Source organism: Dipodomys ordii, unplaced genomic scaffold (assembly GCF_000151885.1).
Source record: "Dipodomys ordii isolate 6190 unplaced genomic scaffold, Dord_2.0 Scaffold55, whole genome shotgun sequence".
Taxonomy (NCBI): domain Eukaryota; kingdom Metazoa; phylum Chordata; class Mammalia; order Rodentia; family Heteromyidae; genus Dipodomys; species Dipodomys ordii.
The window spans coordinates 6929538-6948998 of NW_012267271.1; the positions used below are offsets into that span (position 1 = coordinate 6929538).

General features: G+C 60.3%; 1 protein-coding gene across 2 annotated transcripts in view; it reads right to left on the reverse strand.

Annotated features, from left to right (window-relative positions):
* Positions 1 to 2263: 2263 nt before the first annotated feature.
* Rapgef1 (Rap guanine nucleotide exchange factor (GEF) 1) overlaps positions 2264 to 19461 on the reverse strand; it is a 95827-nt gene continuing 78629 nt past the window's right edge. The window contains exons 13-27 of one of the 2 annotated variants that reach the window (XM_013021418.1): positions 17320 to 17574; positions 16503 to 16595; positions 14997 to 15082; positions 12188 to 12296; positions 10969 to 11044; positions 9367 to 9451; positions 8518 to 8610; positions 7749 to 7934; positions 7303 to 7387; positions 7067 to 7161; positions 5639 to 5717; positions 5450 to 5551; positions 5151 to 5248; positions 3656 to 3784; positions 2264 to 3354 (exon numbers count right to left, since the gene is read on the reverse strand). In XM_013021418.1, the coding sequence (XP_012876872.1) occupies positions 3204 to 3354; positions 3656 to 3784; positions 5151 to 5248; positions 5450 to 5551; positions 5639 to 5717; positions 7067 to 7161; positions 7303 to 7387; positions 7749 to 7934; positions 8518 to 8610; positions 9367 to 9451; positions 10969 to 11044; positions 12188 to 12296; positions 14997 to 15082; positions 16503 to 16595; positions 17320 to 17574 (1722 nt within the window). In that variant the 3' untranslated portion in view covers positions 2264 to 3203. The remainder of the gene's footprint in view (positions 3355 to 3655; positions 3785 to 5150; positions 5249 to 5449; positions 5552 to 5638; positions 5718 to 7066; positions 7162 to 7302; positions 7388 to 7748; positions 7935 to 8517; positions 8611 to 9366; positions 9452 to 10968; positions 11045 to 12187; positions 12297 to 14996; positions 15083 to 16502; positions 16596 to 17319; positions 17575 to 19461) is intronic. The other variant, XM_013021419.1, reaches the window with a different exon arrangement.

Below are 19461 nucleotides of genomic sequence, written 5' to 3' on the forward strand. Positions count from 1 at the left end.
GTGCCTGGGTGGGAAGTGAGACACTCTCCTAAAAATAACCAGTGCAAAGCAGGGCTGGAGGCAAGGCTCTAGCAAGTGTGAGGCCCTGGGCTCAAGCCCATGTAAAAAAGAAAAAAAAAAAAAGCTATGCAAATGGTCATCCTGTACTGTGTAGGGAGTGCTCAGTACAGAGGTGGCACTTTCCTGGGGAGTCCTGTGGCCCGCAGCTGGTTGGGTGGCAGGGCATGGAGGCCACGTTGTCGGTGGCTATCTTGCCCTGGTGTTGCTGTGGGGTGAGGTACAGGTGGTGGAACCGGCAGCCGGGTCTCCAGGCCCTTACTTTTCCCTCCACGTGTCCCCCTCGAACCCAGGACTCCAGTGGCCAGGCTGTCCTGCGTGGCTCTCACAGCGCGCTGGCTGGAACAATGAACAGAGCGGTGGCCAGCGAATGCTGGGAGGCGCTGAGCAGCTGTGAGACCTGCCATGTCCAGCCTTGGCCACTTGGTGTCCGGACCCAGATCAAGTCTGAGGCCCCAGGCCCCAGGTGCTGGAGCAGCCAAGGGTGCCTCCCAGGTTATTGGCTGAGCATGCAGATTCCTGGGCCCCAGGAGGGGCCCCCTGGGAACCCAGGCACTTCGTCCACTGCCATGACTGCTTCCCACTGACCCCCAGGCCCTCAGTCACCAAGCGCAGGCCTGCAGCCCCGCACCTGGCCTGCCACCCGAGGGGCGCAGGGGCCAGGCTGGACTCAGGACACCACTGGCAGTGAGGGAGATGGGGTGCAAGCCCTGTGAGGAGTCTCTTTCTGGGGCCCAGGGTGCCCACTGATAAGGTCAGGGAGCCCGGGGCACACCCACGGAGCAGCTGGGGCAGGGACACAGCCAGCTGTCAACCTGTGCGCGAGACTTTCTGGGGACAGGGCCCTGCCGGTGCCACTGCCAACAGCTGGCGCAGGTGGGGAGGCACAGATGGGGAAGGACTCGAACCTGGGGCTTGGTAGAGGCCTTACTCTGCCTGGACCAGGGCGTGGCTTGGGATGGCTCGTGGGTTAGGCCTGGTTACCCCGAGGCTGCCGCTTTCAGGTCCTGGACAGCAGCAGTGGACTCGCTGCCCCCCCCCAAAGCTGCTTCAGGGGAGTGGGGAGGGTGAGGACCGTTATGCTCTGAACACCCCAGGCAGGACCCGTAGGAAGGTTTGGGAAGGGGTGGGTGCTGATGACACCCACGCCACACAGCTACGTTAGCAACAGCCGCTGTAGGTGTGGGGGCCCCAGCCCCGCCCCCCACCCCCAGCAGAGTCGCAGGAGGGGTAGGCTGGAGGCACACATGGCTTTGGATGGCTCCGGTTTGTTTATTTTCCTTTCATATAAAAGTTACAGGTCTGCAGGAAGGGGCCGCTGTCGGGCAGGTTAGCGGGGGCTCTGCATCACGCCATGCCACGCGGGGAGGCTGTGGGGCCGCCGGGGTGGGGGGCCCATCTCAGATCAGGGTTCTGGTCAGACGCAGCCTGTCCCCACCTGCCGGGGCTCCACCGGCCCTGCTGTGAGGACGGGCCTCCGCGGGACGCCCGCTGTCCAGCCCCATCCCACAGCCCCCACGGGACAGACAAGCCGCAGCGCCGCCGGGGCAGGAGAGCAGGGGAGCCATTGGCCAATAAGTTACACACACACACACTGTGCCTCGTGTCCTCCGTGGGCAGTTCCAGGCATGGCCCCGGGGCTCCCTGGCACCGGGAGGGCTGGGCACTCTGCGGCGGGCACCAGGTCTGCTGGGAATCACAAAGGGAACCCCGCCCTGTCCTCTGCCCAGTCCCTGGACAGGCCCGCCTGGGCTGCAGGGAGCCGCCCAGGGCTGGGGGGGGGGGCTCACCTGGAGCCCGCCGCAGCCCCCCAGAGCCGGGCAGAGGATGGGAGGCAGGGAGCAAGGACTGAAATGAAAGGACTTCAAACCACCCCACGCACAACACTGCTCAGAACCCAACACCACACACACACACGCCTTAAATAACCAAGTGACAGCTGCTGCCAACTGAGGCACAGCGCCGCCGCCTCTATTTACAGGACACAGAAACACAGAAGAGGAGAAACAGCTGCTTAGAAATCCCCAGGAGCGAGTGGGCGGGGCTCCGCGGGGCAGGTGCACACAGCGTGGAACTCATGTTCCACGCCGTCGGCGCTGCCTCCGCCTCCGCCTCCCCTGTGCTGTGCGCTGGGCTGAGGGCGCCCGAGCTGTGCCCGCCCCGCCCCGCCCCACCTCCGGGGCCGGAGGTCCACACACGGCCCCAGCCTGCGGTGGTCCTGGGCACCTCTGCCTGGATCCCCGCACACCACCTGGGATCGGTACCCTTGGCAGAGCGCCTGGCTGAGAGGTGCTGCCTCCACCCCCACACGCCACACTCGGGGACCCCACAGCCCCAGTCCACAGCTGGGTACGAGGGGTCAGGAACTTTTGGCTCCTGGGGGAGCGCCAGCTAGCAGCAGCCGTGGGGCTGGGAGGGCATCAGGTGGCGGTTAAGGCACAGGGCAGGTGCGGGGTGGGGGTGTGGGCTGCGGCCCTCCCCAGGGCGGCGAAGCACCCCCACTTCTGGATCTGCTCTCCAGCTCAGCCTGGCCCAACCCGGCACCCCCTTTCCTTCGCCAACGCCTAGCTCCAGTGCGAGGAGGTGTGGGCAGGGCCTGGGACCCCGAGTGCAGACAGGGCAGCAGCCTGGCGAGGTGGGGCAGGACAAGGTGCGGGGACGGGGGCTGTGATGGGTACTAGGACTGAGCGTCACTTGCCATCCCCCCCGGGGCACACCATGGCTGAGGCGTCCGCTGTCTCTCTGGCCCTCTGCCTCCTGTGCCCAGTTGTCTCCCTGGCCCTTCTCAGCCTCCTATGCTGGGCCGATCCCGTCTGGGTGCCCTGAGTGTCTGGCCTCTGCTCCTCTGAAGGCTGGGGAGCCCGCCCCTAGGGAGGGCCGGGGTCTGCCCTCTCTGCTGGCTGACGAGGTCCTGCCCCACCTGGGCCTGGGGTACAGGAGGGGGCGCGAGGCGGGCAGAAAACAACCAGGCCAGGGGACGGTGGTTCACCAGTTAGTCCAGGCCTGCCTGCTGGCTGGCCATGGGCCCAGGGGCTGGGCCGAAGCTGCCGTGGGCTCTGCCTGAGGCCCGTGCTGGGCCGGGCCAGAGCTGGCCACCTCGGCCGGCCTGGCTGCTCCAAGTCCGCTCCTGGCGTCCAGCCCGGCTCCTAGGTCTTCTCCTCTCGGTCTGTTTTCCTCCTCGTGATGTTCCTGGGCTTAATCTTCAGTGAGAGTTCCCACAGGGCCTCCTCTGCCAGGTGATCGCTGAAGTCATTGAAGAAGTTGATGATGTCATCGTTTCTGCGAATGTCGTAATGCCTGGTGGGAGAGGGGCCGGTGAGCGCAGGACGGACGAGCAGCTGGGTGCCGTGGCATCTCTGGGGCACGTGTGGCACACTGCCACTCACACTGAGGGGGGGGGCCTGGCGTTTGGCTCTGCTCTCCTGGCCCCCAGCAGTAGGGTGTCCCCGGGGGCCACAGTGAAGCCAGCTGCCCGTCAGGCTGCAGGCAGGCCAGGAGGGCAGCCCTTCCTGCGCACATGGGGAGCAGGCCCGGGCAGGTGGGGTGCGGGGCCTCCCTGTGGCGCCTGCCCCGCCCCGCCCCGCGGCGCTGCACTCACGCCTGCTGGAAGCACCGCATGCTGTCCAGGATGTTGAACTGCTGCCACCGCTTGGAGAAGTTGACCTTCCCATCGATGAAGTCCGGGTTCCCCAGGTGGACAAAGGTCAGGTCCTGGAGGATCAGACCCCTGGGGGACGGAGACGGGGAGGGGCTGTGGCCACTCAGGGACCTACTCGAGTCTGGAGGCGGCGGTTCATGGTGAGCTGGCTTGAGGCCTGTGCCAGCCAGCTCTTGACAGTAACGCTGGCCCATGCCAGCCCCACAGCCGCCCCCAGCAGCTCAGGAAACCTCCCCAGCATGAACTCCATGTCATCAGCTCTGTGGGTCCTCCAAGCCTGCTCAGGTGCTGGAAGGTCCAAGAGTGCCACCTGCCAAGGCGGCGGAGACCCACAGGGGGCTGACCCCCGCAGAGGGCGGCACAGCTGTGCGCCTCCAGTGAGAGACAGTTACATCAAAAGTAAGGCAAAGGGCTGGGAAGGTGGCCCAGGGGTAGAGTGCTTGCCTTGCATGCATGAGGCCCTGGGTTCAATTCCTCAGCACCCCATACAAAGAAAAAGCCAGAAGTGGCGCTGTGGCTTAAGTGGTAGAGCACTAGCCTTGAGTTGGAGAGCTGAGGGACAGCGCGCAGGCCCAGAGTTCATGCCCACATGACCGGCAAAAACCACCACCAACAAAAAAATAATGGGAATCTCATGACGGGGGTAGGGGGAACCACAGCCGGAGGAGGAAAGGCAGGAGCTCAGCCGGCGTGTCCGGGCTGTACCCTGGGGCTGGGGCCTCCTAGGTGGCTGGTTCTCAGGCAGCTCTATGCACAGCCTGGCACGTGAGGGGACAGAGGCTGTGTGCATGGGAGTGGGCAGAGCTGGGGTCTTCTGTTATGGCTGTGACTCGGGACCTGCAGGTTTTACTTTGAAAGTTCATGGCAAAGCTGGACACAGTGGCTCATGTCTGTAGTCTCAGCTACTCAGGAGGCAGAGACTGGTAGGATCATGGTACCAGGCCAGCTTGGGCAAAAACTTAGGTTTATCATTTTTTTTTTTTTTTTTGGTTGGGCGTGGGGCTTGAACTCTGGGGCCTGGGCGCTGTCCCTCAGCTCTTCAGCTCAATGCGAGCGCTCTACCACTTGAGCCACAGCGCCACTTCCTGGGCAAAAACTTAGTGAGATGACATCTCAACAAACAAGCTGGGCTGGGCGACTGTGATCCCTGACCTGTGGGAGTAACCAGGAAGATTGTGTCTTGGGTTAGCTGGAGGCTAAAACGTGAATTCCTACTTGAAAATAAAGCAAAAAGGACTCGGGCCTCTGGCTCAAGGGGTAGAGCACTGTCCTAACAAGCATAAAGCTGAGTGTAAACCTCAGTACTGCTCAAAATAAAAAATGGTATGGCAGAATCACAGGTCCTGGCTGTGGGATCCAGGCTGCGGACCCTGCAGAGGAGCAGGAGAAAGGAGGAGGAGAGAGGGGAGGAGGGGGAGAGGGAGGGGGCACTCACAGGTAGGGGATGCATGGGGGCTCCACCTCCGAGAGTGCGGCCCGGTAGGCCCGGAAGGAGGACGAGCTGTCGATCAGGGTGCAGTACTCAGCCAGGCCCTGCGGGACAGAGGTAGGCCAGTGAGTGCCAAGGCCATGTCTGGTTCCGATACAAAAACCAGCCCGACTGGACCCGAGAGGGCGGGGTCCCTGGCGCGGAACCCACTAGAAGCCGGCGTCTGGAGATCAGAGGCGGAAGGTGGTGCTGGCACCCCGGTGCCAGGACCCAGGTTCTCGGGCTGGCTTGGCCTCTCTGCTCACCTCTGAGGTCTGCCTCTGCCACTCCAGTCTGCGGATGGGCGCCGAGTCCAGCGCGGAGAGGATGGCTAGGTAGGAGTTGAAGTTGTTCAGCTTCCGCAGGTGCTGCAGCGAGAGGGGGTGGCGCCATGAGGGCAGGCGGGGGGCCGGGGCCCGGCCTTCCCAGGAAGGGCCAGGGGGCTGGTCGCTCACCTTCATGATCTTGATGAACTTCAGGAGCAGTCGCTCCCGGTCCTGGGCCTTCTCCTGCAGCATGATAATGGAGCGGACCCTGTGGAGCCAGGGGCCGAGAAGCAGCAGCTGATGTCCGTGCCCTGCAGGCTCCCAGCCACAGGGGCCGCATGGCCCTAAGCCCTCTGACGCCAGGGCAGGCTGGCCGGCACACCCTGGCCTTGGCTGCTCCAGGGGACACCTAACGGTGTCCTACGCGTGCTTCCTTGTCTTGGCCTCCCACATTTGACAGCAGCCATGAGAGGGAACCTTCCAGAATCTCGGCAGCAACCAAAGCCAAACCTGGCTCTAGCCTGGGTAGCCTGGCAGTACCCTCCCCCACCTCCTGTGGTTCTTGGGGCATGCTTGCCTCAGAGAGGCACTGTCACTTCATCCTATGAAGGACGCCTGTGCCAGGGACATCTCCTGGGTGTGCTTGGAAACCAGCACACCCAGGGCTGAGGGTGCTCCTCCCGCACAGGGAGGAGTGGGGGGCACCAGCGCCGTGCCTGTCAGCAGCCCGAGCCCGCACCACGCCAGACGCTGTCAGGTGCAGCAGCTACACGGCTAATCCTAGCTCCTCAGTACATGAAGGAGATCAAAACCAGCCAGGCCAAAAGTGAGACCCCATCTCAATTATCAGGCACAGTGGTGTGATCCCAGCTACCTGGGCAGGAGGATTGTGGTCCCAGCACAGCAGGGGCAAAAAGCAAGACTTTGTCTGAAAAATAACCCAAAGCCAAAAGGACTCACGTGGTAGCGCATCTGCCCAGCCAATGCCAATACCAATACCAGAACAAAACAAACCACCACCACCAACCAAACCCACAAAGGGCTGGTTATGTGGCTCAAGTGGCAGAGTACTGGCTTGGCCCTGGGTTCAATCCTCAGCATCCCAAGAAACCAGACCAAGTCAACCAACCAACCAACAAGCTACCAGACGTGGGCACGGTGGCCACGGTAGCCGGGCAGGGTGGGGCCTGGCCCCTCTGCCCAGCTATGAGCGGCCTTCGTGGGGTGCAGCGCTTTGGGTCATGTCTTGAAGATACAAGACTTGCGAGTTATAAGTTTTAAGGACAAAGGAGAGTATTAATAGCACCAACTCCTTTGCGAGTAGCCTGTGTTGGGGACGGACGCCTGGACAGGAGTCTGGCATGGCCAGCACAGGATGGCAGATGCGAAGCGTCCTCCCCGCCACTGGTGACCACAGACATCACTAGTCAATCCCCATACTCATCTCGGCAGAATCTCTGGCGCTGCCCTAGCTAGGGCTGCAAGTAGCCAGCACACCCCTGTCCATTCCCGGCTGCCTGCCCGGTGTGAGGTGAGCGCCCACAGGCCTCATTTGAGCTCTTACGGGAACCACCACCCAGAGCAACGCAACGGCGCAGGGCCGCAGCCGCGTCTTACCAGTAGGACATATTGTTGAAGTGCTCTGTGAACTGGGTCAGGTTGGGGCTCTTCTCCTCATTCTGTTCTTTGGCCCAAAGTAAAACCTCTGGAATCTAGAAAAGGGAACAGCAATGCTGGAGCCCCCAGTGTGGCTGGGACCTGGGACCTGAGCCCGGACGTCTGCTCAGCCAGAGCCAGCCAGCAGCAGTGCCCAGGCACGGATGGGCATCTCCCTGCCGGCCAACCCACGGTACCTCGATCTTATAGAAGAGCTCGGCGTCCAGCAGTGTCAACTGCTCGGCGATTTCATGGCTGTGGAAGTCATGTAAGGTCCCTGGCCTGCGGGAAGAGAGGCGCAGGGACTTTCACAAGGCTGGGTAAGAACACATGGCCCGCATGACCCAAGGCTCGAAGGAGCAGGCAGCGGGCAGGAGCGCGCAGGAGTCAGTATCCGCCTCATCAGTGCTGGGAGATAGACCCGAGCTGAGCAGAGCCGGGCACGCTCCATGTGCTGTTAGCTCCAGTGCCCACTGCCCCTCCCGGTAACAAGTGGTGTCTTAGGCACGCCCCACACGGACCCCTTGAGGGTCAGCCACAGGGCACAGGGCTGGCCCTGTCACCTCGAGTGTCCCAGGGTCTGCAGACACAGGATGTGAGGCTGGGTAAACAGGGGCAAGTGCTGTGGAAAGGCGCTTCTCACCTGGCTGCCACGCCCCTGGCCGCCAGGGGCTGGTCGGAGTGGGCGCACCTGAGCAGCTTCTTCTGGTCCACCTTGTCCAGAATGTTCTTGCGCAGCACTCGGGCCAGGCTGAGCTCCCCACTGCTCACCAGGCGGAAGACCAACTCCATGAGCAGCTTTAGGATCTCCTCCGTCAGCTCCACCAGGCTAGAAGAGGGCACGGGGTGAGGAGCAGGCAGCCGGAGGGCCCCCCCGCTCCGCCGGGATGCAACCCGCACAGCAGTTCTGGAGCTGGGGCAGGTAAGGGGAAAGGAGTGGCCTTGCGGGCAACAGGGCCCTGCGCGGGGACTGGCCAGGCAGGGGGTGATGCCAAGAGGGCCACCTGGCTCCTAGGAGGGCACTGTCACCTCCCCGCCACGTGCTCCGTGTGGACAATGACTGCCCCGCGCCAGATGGGCTGGAGCGCAGCTCTGTGGGCCCTGGCTGCTTGGCAGGCTGTGGTGTGCTCATCACATGCACACGGCCGCCTCCCCACACTGCCCCCCATCGCTGCTACAGGCTGGGCCACCATGGCCTGGTCCTAAGACACTGGACGGAGGGACAATCCAGGGCAGGGCCACCCTGTCCTACAGGGGCAGGTTATGCAAGTCAGGGATGAGCTGTGCGGAGCACTCTGCACTGCAGGGGGGGGGGGGACGTAGTGAGCCACTCTCCCGGCAGGGCCAGCACCCCTGAGGCGGCTACCATGCCACTGAGATGCCTGCAGCCCGGCCTCCACCCTGGTGCTCACCAGAGCTCATCCACCACCCGCACCAGCACGAAGAACGTGTTCTTGCTGACGCGCTTCTTGAACGTGTCCGCGAAAGGGGAGAACTTCTCGTAGGTGGAGCTGGGGTTAAGGAAGCGGCTGGCACAGAGCTGGGCAGTGCTGGCTTCCTGCGAGGGCTCTCTGAGCCCTTTCCCCAAGCCTGAGTGCCACGGGCGCCTGGGAACCAGCAGGGGCTGTCACAGATGTGGGAGTCTGGAGGGAGCCCAGACTACACTGCTGGCCCGCAGACAGGGGTGGAGGTGGGGAAGGGGAGGGAGCCCGGGTGGCCAGGGGAGGTGAGGCGGGAACAGGGCTGCCCAGCAGGTGGCAGTCATGGCTGTGCAGCTGAGGTCTTTGGGAGCAGCAGCTCCAAGGACAGGCTGGCTTCAGCGTGAGGGGTCAGAGGCAGCTCCAGGGTCTGCCACCACCGCTGCAGTGACATTCCCCAACGGGGCAGGGCACAGCTGGAGGAGCTGACCCCAGCTGTGGACGCAGCCCAAACCCACAAGTCAGCCCGCCCTGAAGCCACAGTCTCACTTCCCTCACACCCCAGCCCTTAGTGTCCACCACCCGGAAGCCCGTGCTCAGCCTCGGTGGAGAATCTTCGCAGCACCAACCCCACTGGGATGCTTTGTGCTGCCTGCCTGCTCCCTCCCTCCCTCGTGGGTGTGTTCCATGTTTTCAGTCTTACCCAGAATCACCCAGACACCCCACCTCCAGCCTGCACTCAGCCACTCAGTTCCAGGCTCCTGGCCAGGTCCCTGGATCCCTCATGGGGAGCCAGGCCTCGGGCACCGGCCTTGGCCGGTGGGAACTGCCCAGGAAGGATATCGGTATTGCAGCTTCTTGATGAGCTCCTCAGGGCTGATGAAGGTACGGTAGGTGGTCAGGAAGGCTTCGCAGTACAGCACCAGATCTGTGGGGAGCAATGAGCTGCTGAGGAGGTTGTGTGAGTCAGGCCAGTGAGGGCCGCGGGCCGCACTCTGCCCCTCTCCAGAGGCAGGGTGGAGCACAGGGCTGGGACGATGCGGAGGGGCCTCAGGTGCAGGGCAGCCTCTGTGGGTTACAGGACACAGCCCGCGTGCCCACCGCACTCTGGGCCTTGTCATGTTAAATCAGCATCCAGATCCCTGCGTGTCCAGGCTCCTGGCTCGCAGGACCCCACCCATGAAGGGAGGGTGGTGAATTACTTCCAACTCCTTACAAGGGTCTTTTTCCTTTGTACTGGAGATTGAACCCAGGCCCACCCACTGGAACCAGGCTTTTTGATTTTGAGGTAGGGTCTTGCTCACTTTGCTGGCTTGGCCTCAAACCCTTCGTCCTTCTATCTGCCTCCCAAGGAAGTGACAAAGCACCGTAGTTCCTGAGGAAGGGGCAGGGTCTGAGCTGGGGTCTAGGACCACACAGACCGAATCTCACTCTCATCCCTGTAGCTTCTGTAAGTGCAACCCGGGCAAGGTGCATGCAAGGCCCTGCCGGGCACAGCCGACACCCAGGCCTCTCAGGCCTCCTCCTTGCTGGGGCCCTTGACACAGCACCTCGCCCCGTCCGGTGCGGCCCACGGCTTCTGCTTCAGGCACAAGGCTCCCAGTACAAACAACTCTGGGTTCTTAGGGTCCCCAATCGCCCCACTAACATAATGACACTAAAGCTTGGGCTGAGCCCTCTCCTCTCGGGAGATCCGCGGGCACAGGCCAGAGGGCTCGCAGGCTCCCCGCCCCGTGCCGCCTCTGGCCTGACCACAGCAGCGGACAGCTGGCAGGGTGGGGGAGTGAACCTTACGGAGGGCCAGGATGTAAGCCAGCTCCCATTCCAGCCCTTTGCTTTCTGACAGGAATGAAATGAAAGGGCTGTGCTGGGAGAGGAGGAGCTCTGAGGGAGCCCTGAAGGTGACCTGCCAAGGGTGGACCACCCTCAGGATGACCGTGGTGTGCCTGCGGGCACCACCTACATCATCAACCCCCCACGGATCCCTCGCGAGGCCTGGCTGAGGAGGCCGGGGTTAGATCATATGGCCTTTAACTCCAAGTCTCCAGCACTGGGCTCTACCTGGCCAGAAGAGATGAGGTAAGATTTGCTGGAGGACAAAATAGTGGAGAGGGGAGAGTTCGTGGGAGCCAGTTCTTCCCTGTCTCCCACAGCTTCTGCCAGGTAAACTTAGAAATTCTGTCACTCTGGGAAAGCCACTGTAGAAACACAAGGACAGGTGGCTTAGCAGAACAGAACTGCGTTAGGGTCACAGACTCCAGGGCACACAGCAGGGTGGGGCGCCAGCGTCCTGCATCAAGAGGGGGCCGGGCCCAGTGGAGGGCTGCCGCTGCTCTCCCTCCTCTCACCCAGCCTGCAGCCCGGACCCACTCACGGCAACCACCGGGAGGGGAGTGACAGCACTGTAGGCCACGGGAAGCCGGTGGCAGAATGTGTCTGCCGTACCTTTTCTGTCTGTCTCGGTGGCGTGGACCAGCAAGATGTCCCCCGACCCCCCACGCACATCGGGCCCGTCGTCACCCTGGAATTAAAGCAGCACAAGGAGCATGAGGCAGGGCAGAGGTGACTGTCACCACGCTACGGGGACGCCCAGTTCCCTCCGGTGTTCTTGTTGGCTCAGCAGCAGCAGCAGGCCAGGCGGCCTGCTGACACGGACAGCTGCCAGCAGCTGGGACGCATAGCACCAAGAGGCCACACGTCAGAAACGCCCAGCGACATCTGATGTCACCTCTCCGGGTGCCAGTAGGGAACCGAGACTGATTTCCAAACAGGCTTCCACCACCTGGCCTAGAGCCAAGGAGCTGCTGGTGGGGCCAGGAACGGGGGCCGCGCCAACCAGCACTGGGCCCTGCAGCCCTCAGCTCTGGAGGAGACAGAGCAACACCCGACCCTCCTCCTGCCACTGCTCCCCTAGTGCCCCCCTCCCGCCTTTGCAGGACTTGCGGGTTTCTATCCCAACTCTGGGTCCTGTGGGCATTCTGAGTTTCCTCTATCCCTGACCTGGTTTTTGGAAAGAAATTGAGCACTTCTTGGTGCAGAGGAGCTCAGCTGTCTAGGGGTCTCCTGCCAGCCCTGCCCGCTGACGGCCTGGGGTGTGGGCGTCTTCCTGGCTGAGGCCAGCCAGGGAGCAGGGCAGGGTGGCCTCCGCCCTCTCGTGCAGTCATCAAGCTGCAGCCCAGGTATGTGGCCAGCTCCCCGGGGGCCAGGCTTCCCACGAGCCCCCCCCCCCCCCCCCGCCTCTGGGGCCGCACAGGAGGTGGAAGAGGCAGGGCCCTCTAGAGCCAACTTCCTGTCATGACAGGTCTGGACTCTGGTTCTCTTAGCAGGCAGAGACCAAATGGACTATTGCACAGGAACCCGCAGAGGTCAGGCATGGCTGTGGGCTGGCAGCAGGTCCCTCATAGTACCCCTGTCACGGGGTCTGTGAGAGGCTCTGGTAGGCCCAAGAGCATTTCTACAAGCAAGAAGAAGAGGAAGAGCCCTTTTCCTCCTGGAACCCACCCCTTCCTGGAGCCTGAGAGCTGAGCCCCAGGGTCCACACCCGGCCTGGCTCACTCAGGTCTTTCTGTTGGAGACACTCCCAGGTCCTATTCTTTTTGACCCTCACCTCCTATACTTGCTTTGTGGGGCCAGTTTGTAAAGTCCAAGTCTGGGGAGTCTTTACCTCTTGCTTGAGTGTCAGCCTGGCCATAATCTCATTGTGGTCAATGAGCGATAGCTCGTCCACTTCCTCTTCTGACTGAGACTCCAGAGCATCCGGGGACTTTGGGGCCCTGGAGGGGGAAGCAATTGGCATTGCATCAAACAGGCCCTGAGCACCCCAATACCCAGAGGCCGAGCAGTGCCAGCTGGGAGGTGCAGGTCTCAGAGGTGCTCCTGGTCAGGTCTGCCTGCGTCACAGAGGCAAGATGGAACTGGATTGGTGTGCAGAGCTGGGTGTGCACCAGCTCCCAGCTCTGCTACAGATCAGCTGTGCAGCCTGGGGACCATCCCATCTCCTTGGGGTCCGCATCAGTAAACGGAAGGGGTTAAAAGCTGGCGGGAAGGAGATCTCCTAGACTACTTGTGTGAGAACTGGATTCAGTCATTCTGTCACCCTCACCAGGTGCAGCTGGCGTTCAGAGAGCAACTGTAGAGGGTCAGCAGGACAGGACCAAGTTAGCATCACTTAATCCTTTCTGAGGACCACATATCTGTTGGATCCTTGGCTCGGGAATAAGAAAGAACAGTGATCAAGCCACGTGCCAATGTCTCACAGCTGTCTTCCTAGTTACTTGGTGGCTGTGATCTGGAGGATTGTGATTTGAAGCCAGCCTGGGAGGGAAAGACTCCAAATAAATAGCAAAAAGCAGAAATGAAGACATGGTTCAAGTGGTAGGGTACTACCAGTGTAGAAAGCATGAAGCCTGGGTTCTAACTCTAATACCACACACACACACACACACACACTCATGCATGCAGGCAACAAGCTATGACCAAGCAGTCCTGTCACTTTGTCCTCAGGCACTGTCTAGTAGTAGACTGCTCCTTAGAACAAGTAGTCAAAGGCGAGTGCTGGTAAGCACAGAGGGCCCAAGGAGGCTGAGCGGAGAGCCCAGCCTGAGGTCAGGGAGGCCCGTGGGGGATGGAGGTGAGCCAGCACAGCAGTGCCTCCTCCAGTGCTGTCTCCCATGTTCCCTGGACACTGCTGGTCCAGGTGGCCACGGGGCACATGTTAAGTGCTAAGAACTGAGTAATGTGGCATTCAGGAAGATGCAATGGGCCAGACCAACAACCCCAGGCCTGGAAAACCATTCTGGCCAGGGTCCAGCCTGGGAGTGGCCTGTGTGGAAGGACAGGTGCAGTGACTGCGGCCATCGGTGTGCTCATCTTTCCGCTCTTACAAAGATGGTGGGAACTTTGTTCAGGTCCAGGGAAGGGGGTACAGAAGCCCAGCCGCTTCTGCGTGGTACACACTGGCCTTTGATGCTAGGATTGGACTGGAAAGTGCACCATTCCTGAATGGTCACTGGGATATCTCAGTCTGGGAGAATAAATAGTGTGGCAGTGCCGAGGGCAGGTGGGAGGCAGGCTGAGCAGGTGGCCTCTGCACAGGCCACACAACTACTCTCCATGTCTTTTGTTGTTGTTGTTGTTTTTTTTTGGTGTCAGTCCTGGGGCAAACTTGGCCTGGCACTGTCTCTGTTTTGTTTTTTTTTTACTTAAGGCTAGCACTCTACTACTTGAGCCACAGCTCCATTTCTGGCTTTTGGGGTAGCTAATTGGAGATAAAAGTCTCATAGACTTTCTTGCCTAGGCTGGCTTTGAACCATGATCCTCAGATCTCAGCCTCCCGAGGGTAGGTAGGATGACAAGGGTGAGCCACTGATATCTGGCTTCACACGTCTTTTTTTTTGTGCCAGTTTTTCTGCCCCTTCACCTGCTTGTGCTGAGGCCTGACCATGATAAGTGGGCACGCTCTGCCCTGCTCTGGTCCCGATCCCTGACCTGGGGAGGGGGAAGAGGCTTGAACAGGCAACGGTGACGGCTGACCACTCTGCTCCTTCACACGCACTGAGGTGCACTGGGGCTCCACTGAGCGTCTCAGGCTGGGTTTGATCTGCCTGGTGCTAACACTGGAAGTTGTGCAAGCAAGTAGCAAGACCTCACTCCACTACGGATCTTGCTATAAAAAGTTAATATGGCCAGGTGCTGGTGGCTCACGCTTGTAATCCTAGCTATTCAGGAGGCTGAGATCTGAGGATCGAGGTGCAAAGCCAGCCCGGGCAGAAAAGTCCGTGAGACTCATCTCCAATGAACCACTAGAAAACCAGACGTGGTGCTGTAGCTCAAGTGGTAGAGCACTCGTCTTGCGCTGAAGAGCTGAGGGACAGCGCCCAGGCCCAGAGTTCAAGCCCCACGACTAACAAAAAAAAAAAAAAAGTTAGTATGTATGTACAAGGCATTTGCACAAGCCTGGGGAACTGGAGCAGGGTCTGCCTACCAGATGTCAAGAGAATTTACTATTAACTATCCTAGGTGTGCTAATCAGGTAACCAGGAGTCCTAGTTGCCAAGAAAAGACCAGGGTCCTACCGCTAACTCACTTTCAGCACAGTACACACACATATAGTAACCGGTGCTTGGTGGCAGGGTTGGGGTGCTTCTACCCTCCCTGTGGTACTTCAAGTGGGAGACTAAGACCAGGAAGTTTGGCCTACGGTTTGAGAAAGAAAAGGTGGGTTCTTGCGGGCGATTTGGATGGTGGGCAGTGCAGGTGAACTCAGGAAGGGCCAGAAGGCCGGGTAGGGCCTCTGAAGTGTGGGATACTAGTGATTGCTCCATTTCCCTCAGTTTCATTATTTGAGAATCAGAAGAAAAACTCCCAATATGAAGCAGAAAGGTAGACCCAACAGGCAGGCTAGCTGCAGGCAGCTCACCCAGGAGGGATAATGCCATGTGCTCCCCGGGGGGCTGGGCCCCGCTTCCTCCTACCTCTCCCCGCCATCTCTGCTGTCCTTCCCAGGCGTGCTGACTGTCGAGGGATCTCTGGGATGTCCGTCTTTCCCAGCCGGGGTCTCCTGTAAAGAGGACAGGTGTTAGTGTTGGACTGGTGGCCCACAGCAGGCGCTTGCCCACCGAGCTGTCTCAGGCAGGGACACACGGCCACTTGTGTGGTCACTATGGGAAACAGAAGCCCTGTGGAGAACGGCATCCTGACTCAGAGCAAGCCGAGGTGACAGGGTGGCAGGCTGGACACAGCCACCTTACCACCTCCCAAACATTGCCCCAGCCCCCCGCTCGGAGCTCAGTGGGTGCTAGGCCGACCAGAGGTTCTGAACACCTATCTTCTAATAACACCCTAATAACGAGCTACCTCCACCATCACCCCCATGTGGACCAAAGCTGGGGGTGAAGGGCCTGCTGACTGAGCGCACATAGCTGTGCGTGGCAGAGTCTGGAGCCAAACCTTCCTGGCTGTGCCCTGCTGTTTTGCTCTCTAGTTCTAGAGTTTCGGGGCTAGAATGCTCCAGCAGCGACGGTCCCCAAAGGCCTGATGCAAAGACCCAGGGGTGAGGTGCCTTCCCCTCTGCCCTGCAGACTCAGGGACCCCCCCCAGCACCCCTGGGGACCACCCTGGCTGGGAGAACGGGGAGTACCACCAGGCAGAGCACTCGAGGCACAGGGAAGCCACCATCAATTAGGTGGTGTCTGTGCATACATCCCTAGAGGACTGGGAGCAGAAACTAGCTTAGCTCACCACCCACTGCGGGGGGGGGGGGGGCTCAGTGCAGTGCATCATGCTGAGGCCTGAAGGGATCTGCCGTGGTGTGGCGGCCTAGACCCTGGGAGCTGCAGCACAACCATCCTAAGGGCGCCCCGTGCTCTTCAGCACTGCGCATGCCTCCAGCAGACCGATCTCGGGGGAGGCCTCTGGTCCCTGGAGCAGTGTATCCCACTAGGGCTCAGGGTCACAGAGGACAGCCTCTTGGCTGGCCCCTGTTCTGCTGAAGCCAAACGTGGAAGAAAAATAAATCTGCTCCGAAGAACCCCAGCCCTCGGACGTGAGGTGCCGGGGCGCAGCCCTGACCGCGGGCGAGGGCAGCGGGGATTCTGCTCTCCCAGGAGGGAGGCGCACCGATGCCACAGGGCCCCTGCAGGCTCGCCAGCCTCCTGGGAGCAGCTGGGAGGAGGAGGAGGCGCATGCTGGGGGTGGTGAGGCAGGCGTGAGGGGCGGCCTCTGGGCTGGGAGAGGGAGCTTGCAAAGAAACCACAGACAGCAGCTGGACCTGGAGATTTCTAGAAAATCACCACACCTACGGAAGCAGGAGCGAGGGCAGAGCTCTCCCTAGAAGTCACGTCCTCTCCCACGGGCCGTGCGGGCTCGCGCAGGCCTGTGGGGCTGAGCCAGCTGAAGCAGGAGCAAGGGAAGCGCCTGGGAGCAGGGCCTAGCCCGGCCGGCCGGGCCCCATGCACAAGGCGGCCACCGAGGTTACTTACTCCTCGAGGGGGACCCCGCTCCTCGCTGCTCTGGCCAGAGGAACACAGACTGACATAGTCCCCCTCACCAGCTTCCACACTGGCGTTTGCGCTCTGGGGGAGACAGGGGAGAGGAAAGACAATGCGCTGGGCCCTCCAGCCAGCCCTGGGAGCTGGGGGGAGGGGGCACAGCTGGCAGGCTTGGCCAGGGCCAGGGTGCTCTTTTCAGAGAAAGAGAGGGTGTGGGAGCGGCGCTCGCAATCCCGGGAGCCTCTTCCCGGGAACGTTCCCCAGCACCGAGGGATAAGGCGGGCGCTTCTCCTCTGCAGGTGCCAAGGGCCACTCTGGAAAGTATCCCACAGAGGCCGCACCTGACTTGTGGGGTTCTTGGTATGGTGGGGGGCATCTGTGGTGACCCCCCCCCCGGCTCCTCTGCTGTGCTCGAGAAGCACCAGGGACGGTCACACAGGTCCAGAACGCAGCCTGCAGCGGGGGCGGGCCCTGTTGGGGGGGGCATCTCCTCACATCTCTGCGCTGCCACAGGGGCCTGGGCTTTCCTCCACCACCAGCCATCAGAGCTGCTGCTGGCTCCTACACTAGCCTATGACAGCCTCCTGCCCAACATGGCCAGTGGGTCCACTGTGGCAAGCGGAGTCCTCGTGGGATGGGGATTTTTGTGTAAAGGGGTCTGCCCGGGAGCAGAAGGGCGAGGACGGCGCCTGGCCAGCCTCTGCAGCCGTCGATCCAGATGCCGCCGCTGGCCGCGCAGCCGACTCTGGTGACCCTCGACACTGCTTCCTAAGACCGCGCAGGCGCGTGCAGACAAGTGTGTTCTCACCGAGTCAGTGAAAGAGGTTTCGGAAGAAAGGCGGACAGGGCCATGGCAGCTGCTCTCCTGAGAAGACGAGAGAGGCCCGTCCGTGGTGCCGGGAGGCGGCCTGGCTACGGCGGGCTCTGCCGAGTCCGAGCTCGGAGACAGGTGGACAGGTGGGAAGTGTGGAGAGGAGGAGGAGGTAGGCGGAAGGAAAGGTTGGACGGAAGCTTGGTGGTGAGGCACGAAGTCCTGTGAGTAGGACCTAAACACAGATTTGTACTACAGAGAGACGGAGGGGGACGGACACACAAGAATGTGGGAAGGAGACACAGACAGACAAGAGAAAAGTGGTTAGATTAGCCATGGCTGAGCACCAGTGGCTGCTGCTCACAGGGACCCCAGGAAGTCCCCCTTCTGGGAAGGAAGGACCTGCGCCTTTAAAAAGCCTGAAGTGCTGGCGGCTCACGCCTGTCATCCTAGCTACTCAGGAGGCTGAGAGGTAAGAATTTCAGTTCTAAGCCAACCTAGGAAGGAAAGTCTGTGAGACCCTTATCTCCAATAAACCATTTAGAATGAAAACAAAACAGAAAATCCCACAAAAACCTGGTAGTGGAGCTATGGCTCAAGTGGTAGAGCATTAGACTTGAGCAAAAAAGCTCAGAGACAGCACTCAGGCCCTGAGTTCAAGCCCCAGGACTGCCCCCCCCAAAAAAAAATTCAATATAAAGCCTGAAACAGCCAGGTGCCGGTGGCTCACGCCTGTAATCCTAGCTACTCAGGAGGCTGAGATCTGAGGATCTCGGTTCAAAGCCAGCCTGGGAAGGGAAGACTGTGAGACTCTTATCTTCAATAAACCACACAGAAAACTGGAAGTAGTGCTGTGGCTCAAGTGGTTGAGTGCTAGCCTTGAGCCGAAGAGCTCAGGGACAGCGCCCAGGCCCAGGCCCAGAGTTTAAGCCCCCATGACTGACAAAAAAGCCTGAAACACAGTGCTACTAAAATGCCAAGGCTTTCTAATCTCTTTTCTCTGCCTTTGTAAGTGAATGCAGTGATGGATACTTCCTGTCGCCCAGAGCCACACTCCCCACTTTTCATCATCTAGTCTGAGGCTACACTGAGTGTGCAGGCCTTGGTCGAGTGCACCCCAGGCCGGAGCACTGACACCGGCGCAGGCTCCTCAAACCTGCAGCCACGTGCTCACCATCGCAGGATCCCTAGTCCTCAAGACCTGTGCCTGGAAGTCCTGCTAGGCTTCACGGCCCACCATGAGGCCTGGTTACTAGGCTTTGGGTCATGCCTGCCTGGGAGCCTCCTTGGGAGAAGCTACAGTGAGTGGCTGAGAACATTGTCTCAAGTCACTTAGACACAGGCTCCATCCTTGTCACCTTCCCACTGTGGGACCAGGCAAGTGCTGGAGCCTCAGACTTCATCTTTAAAGTGAGGACGAAGCTGGGTGCCAGTAGCTCACGCCTGTCATCCTAGCTACTCAGGAGGCTGAGATCTGAGGATCGTGGTTCAAAGCCAGGCTGGGCAAGGAAAGTCGGACAGACTCATCTCTAATTAACACCAGAAAACCGAAAGTAGTGCTGTAGCTCAAGTGGTAGAGCGCTCGCCATGAGCTGGACAGCTCAGGGACTGCTAGCACCCAGGCCCAGAATTCAAACCCTATGACCGACAAAAAAAAAATTGATGACATGGACACACCTCTCAGAGGGCTCCCTTCCTCCTCCCCTCCAGGGATCTGTGCAGGGGTTACTCTGCATATCACAGCCGAGATGTCTCACGGGGAACAACGCACATTTGCCAGACAAACACTCAGGAACAGATATTATTATTTTGGTGCTAGTACTGGGGCTTGAACCCAGGGACCTTTCTTGATATTGCTTGGCTTTGCTTTTGTGTCCACAGCTAGCATCCTACCACTTGAACCATGCCTCCACTTCTTCCTTTTCTCTGGTTAATTGAAGAGTCTCTTGGATTTATCCGAGATCCTCAGATTTTAGCCTCCGGTGTAGCTATCATAGGTGTGAACCACCAGCATGCCCAGGTCATTATTAGTTTTTGAGATAAGGTCCCTTGCTATGTTGCCCAGGCTGGGCTTGAACTTGCAATCGTTCCAAGTAGCTGGGATGACAGGCATGTAGCATAGTGCCTGGCCCTGATTCT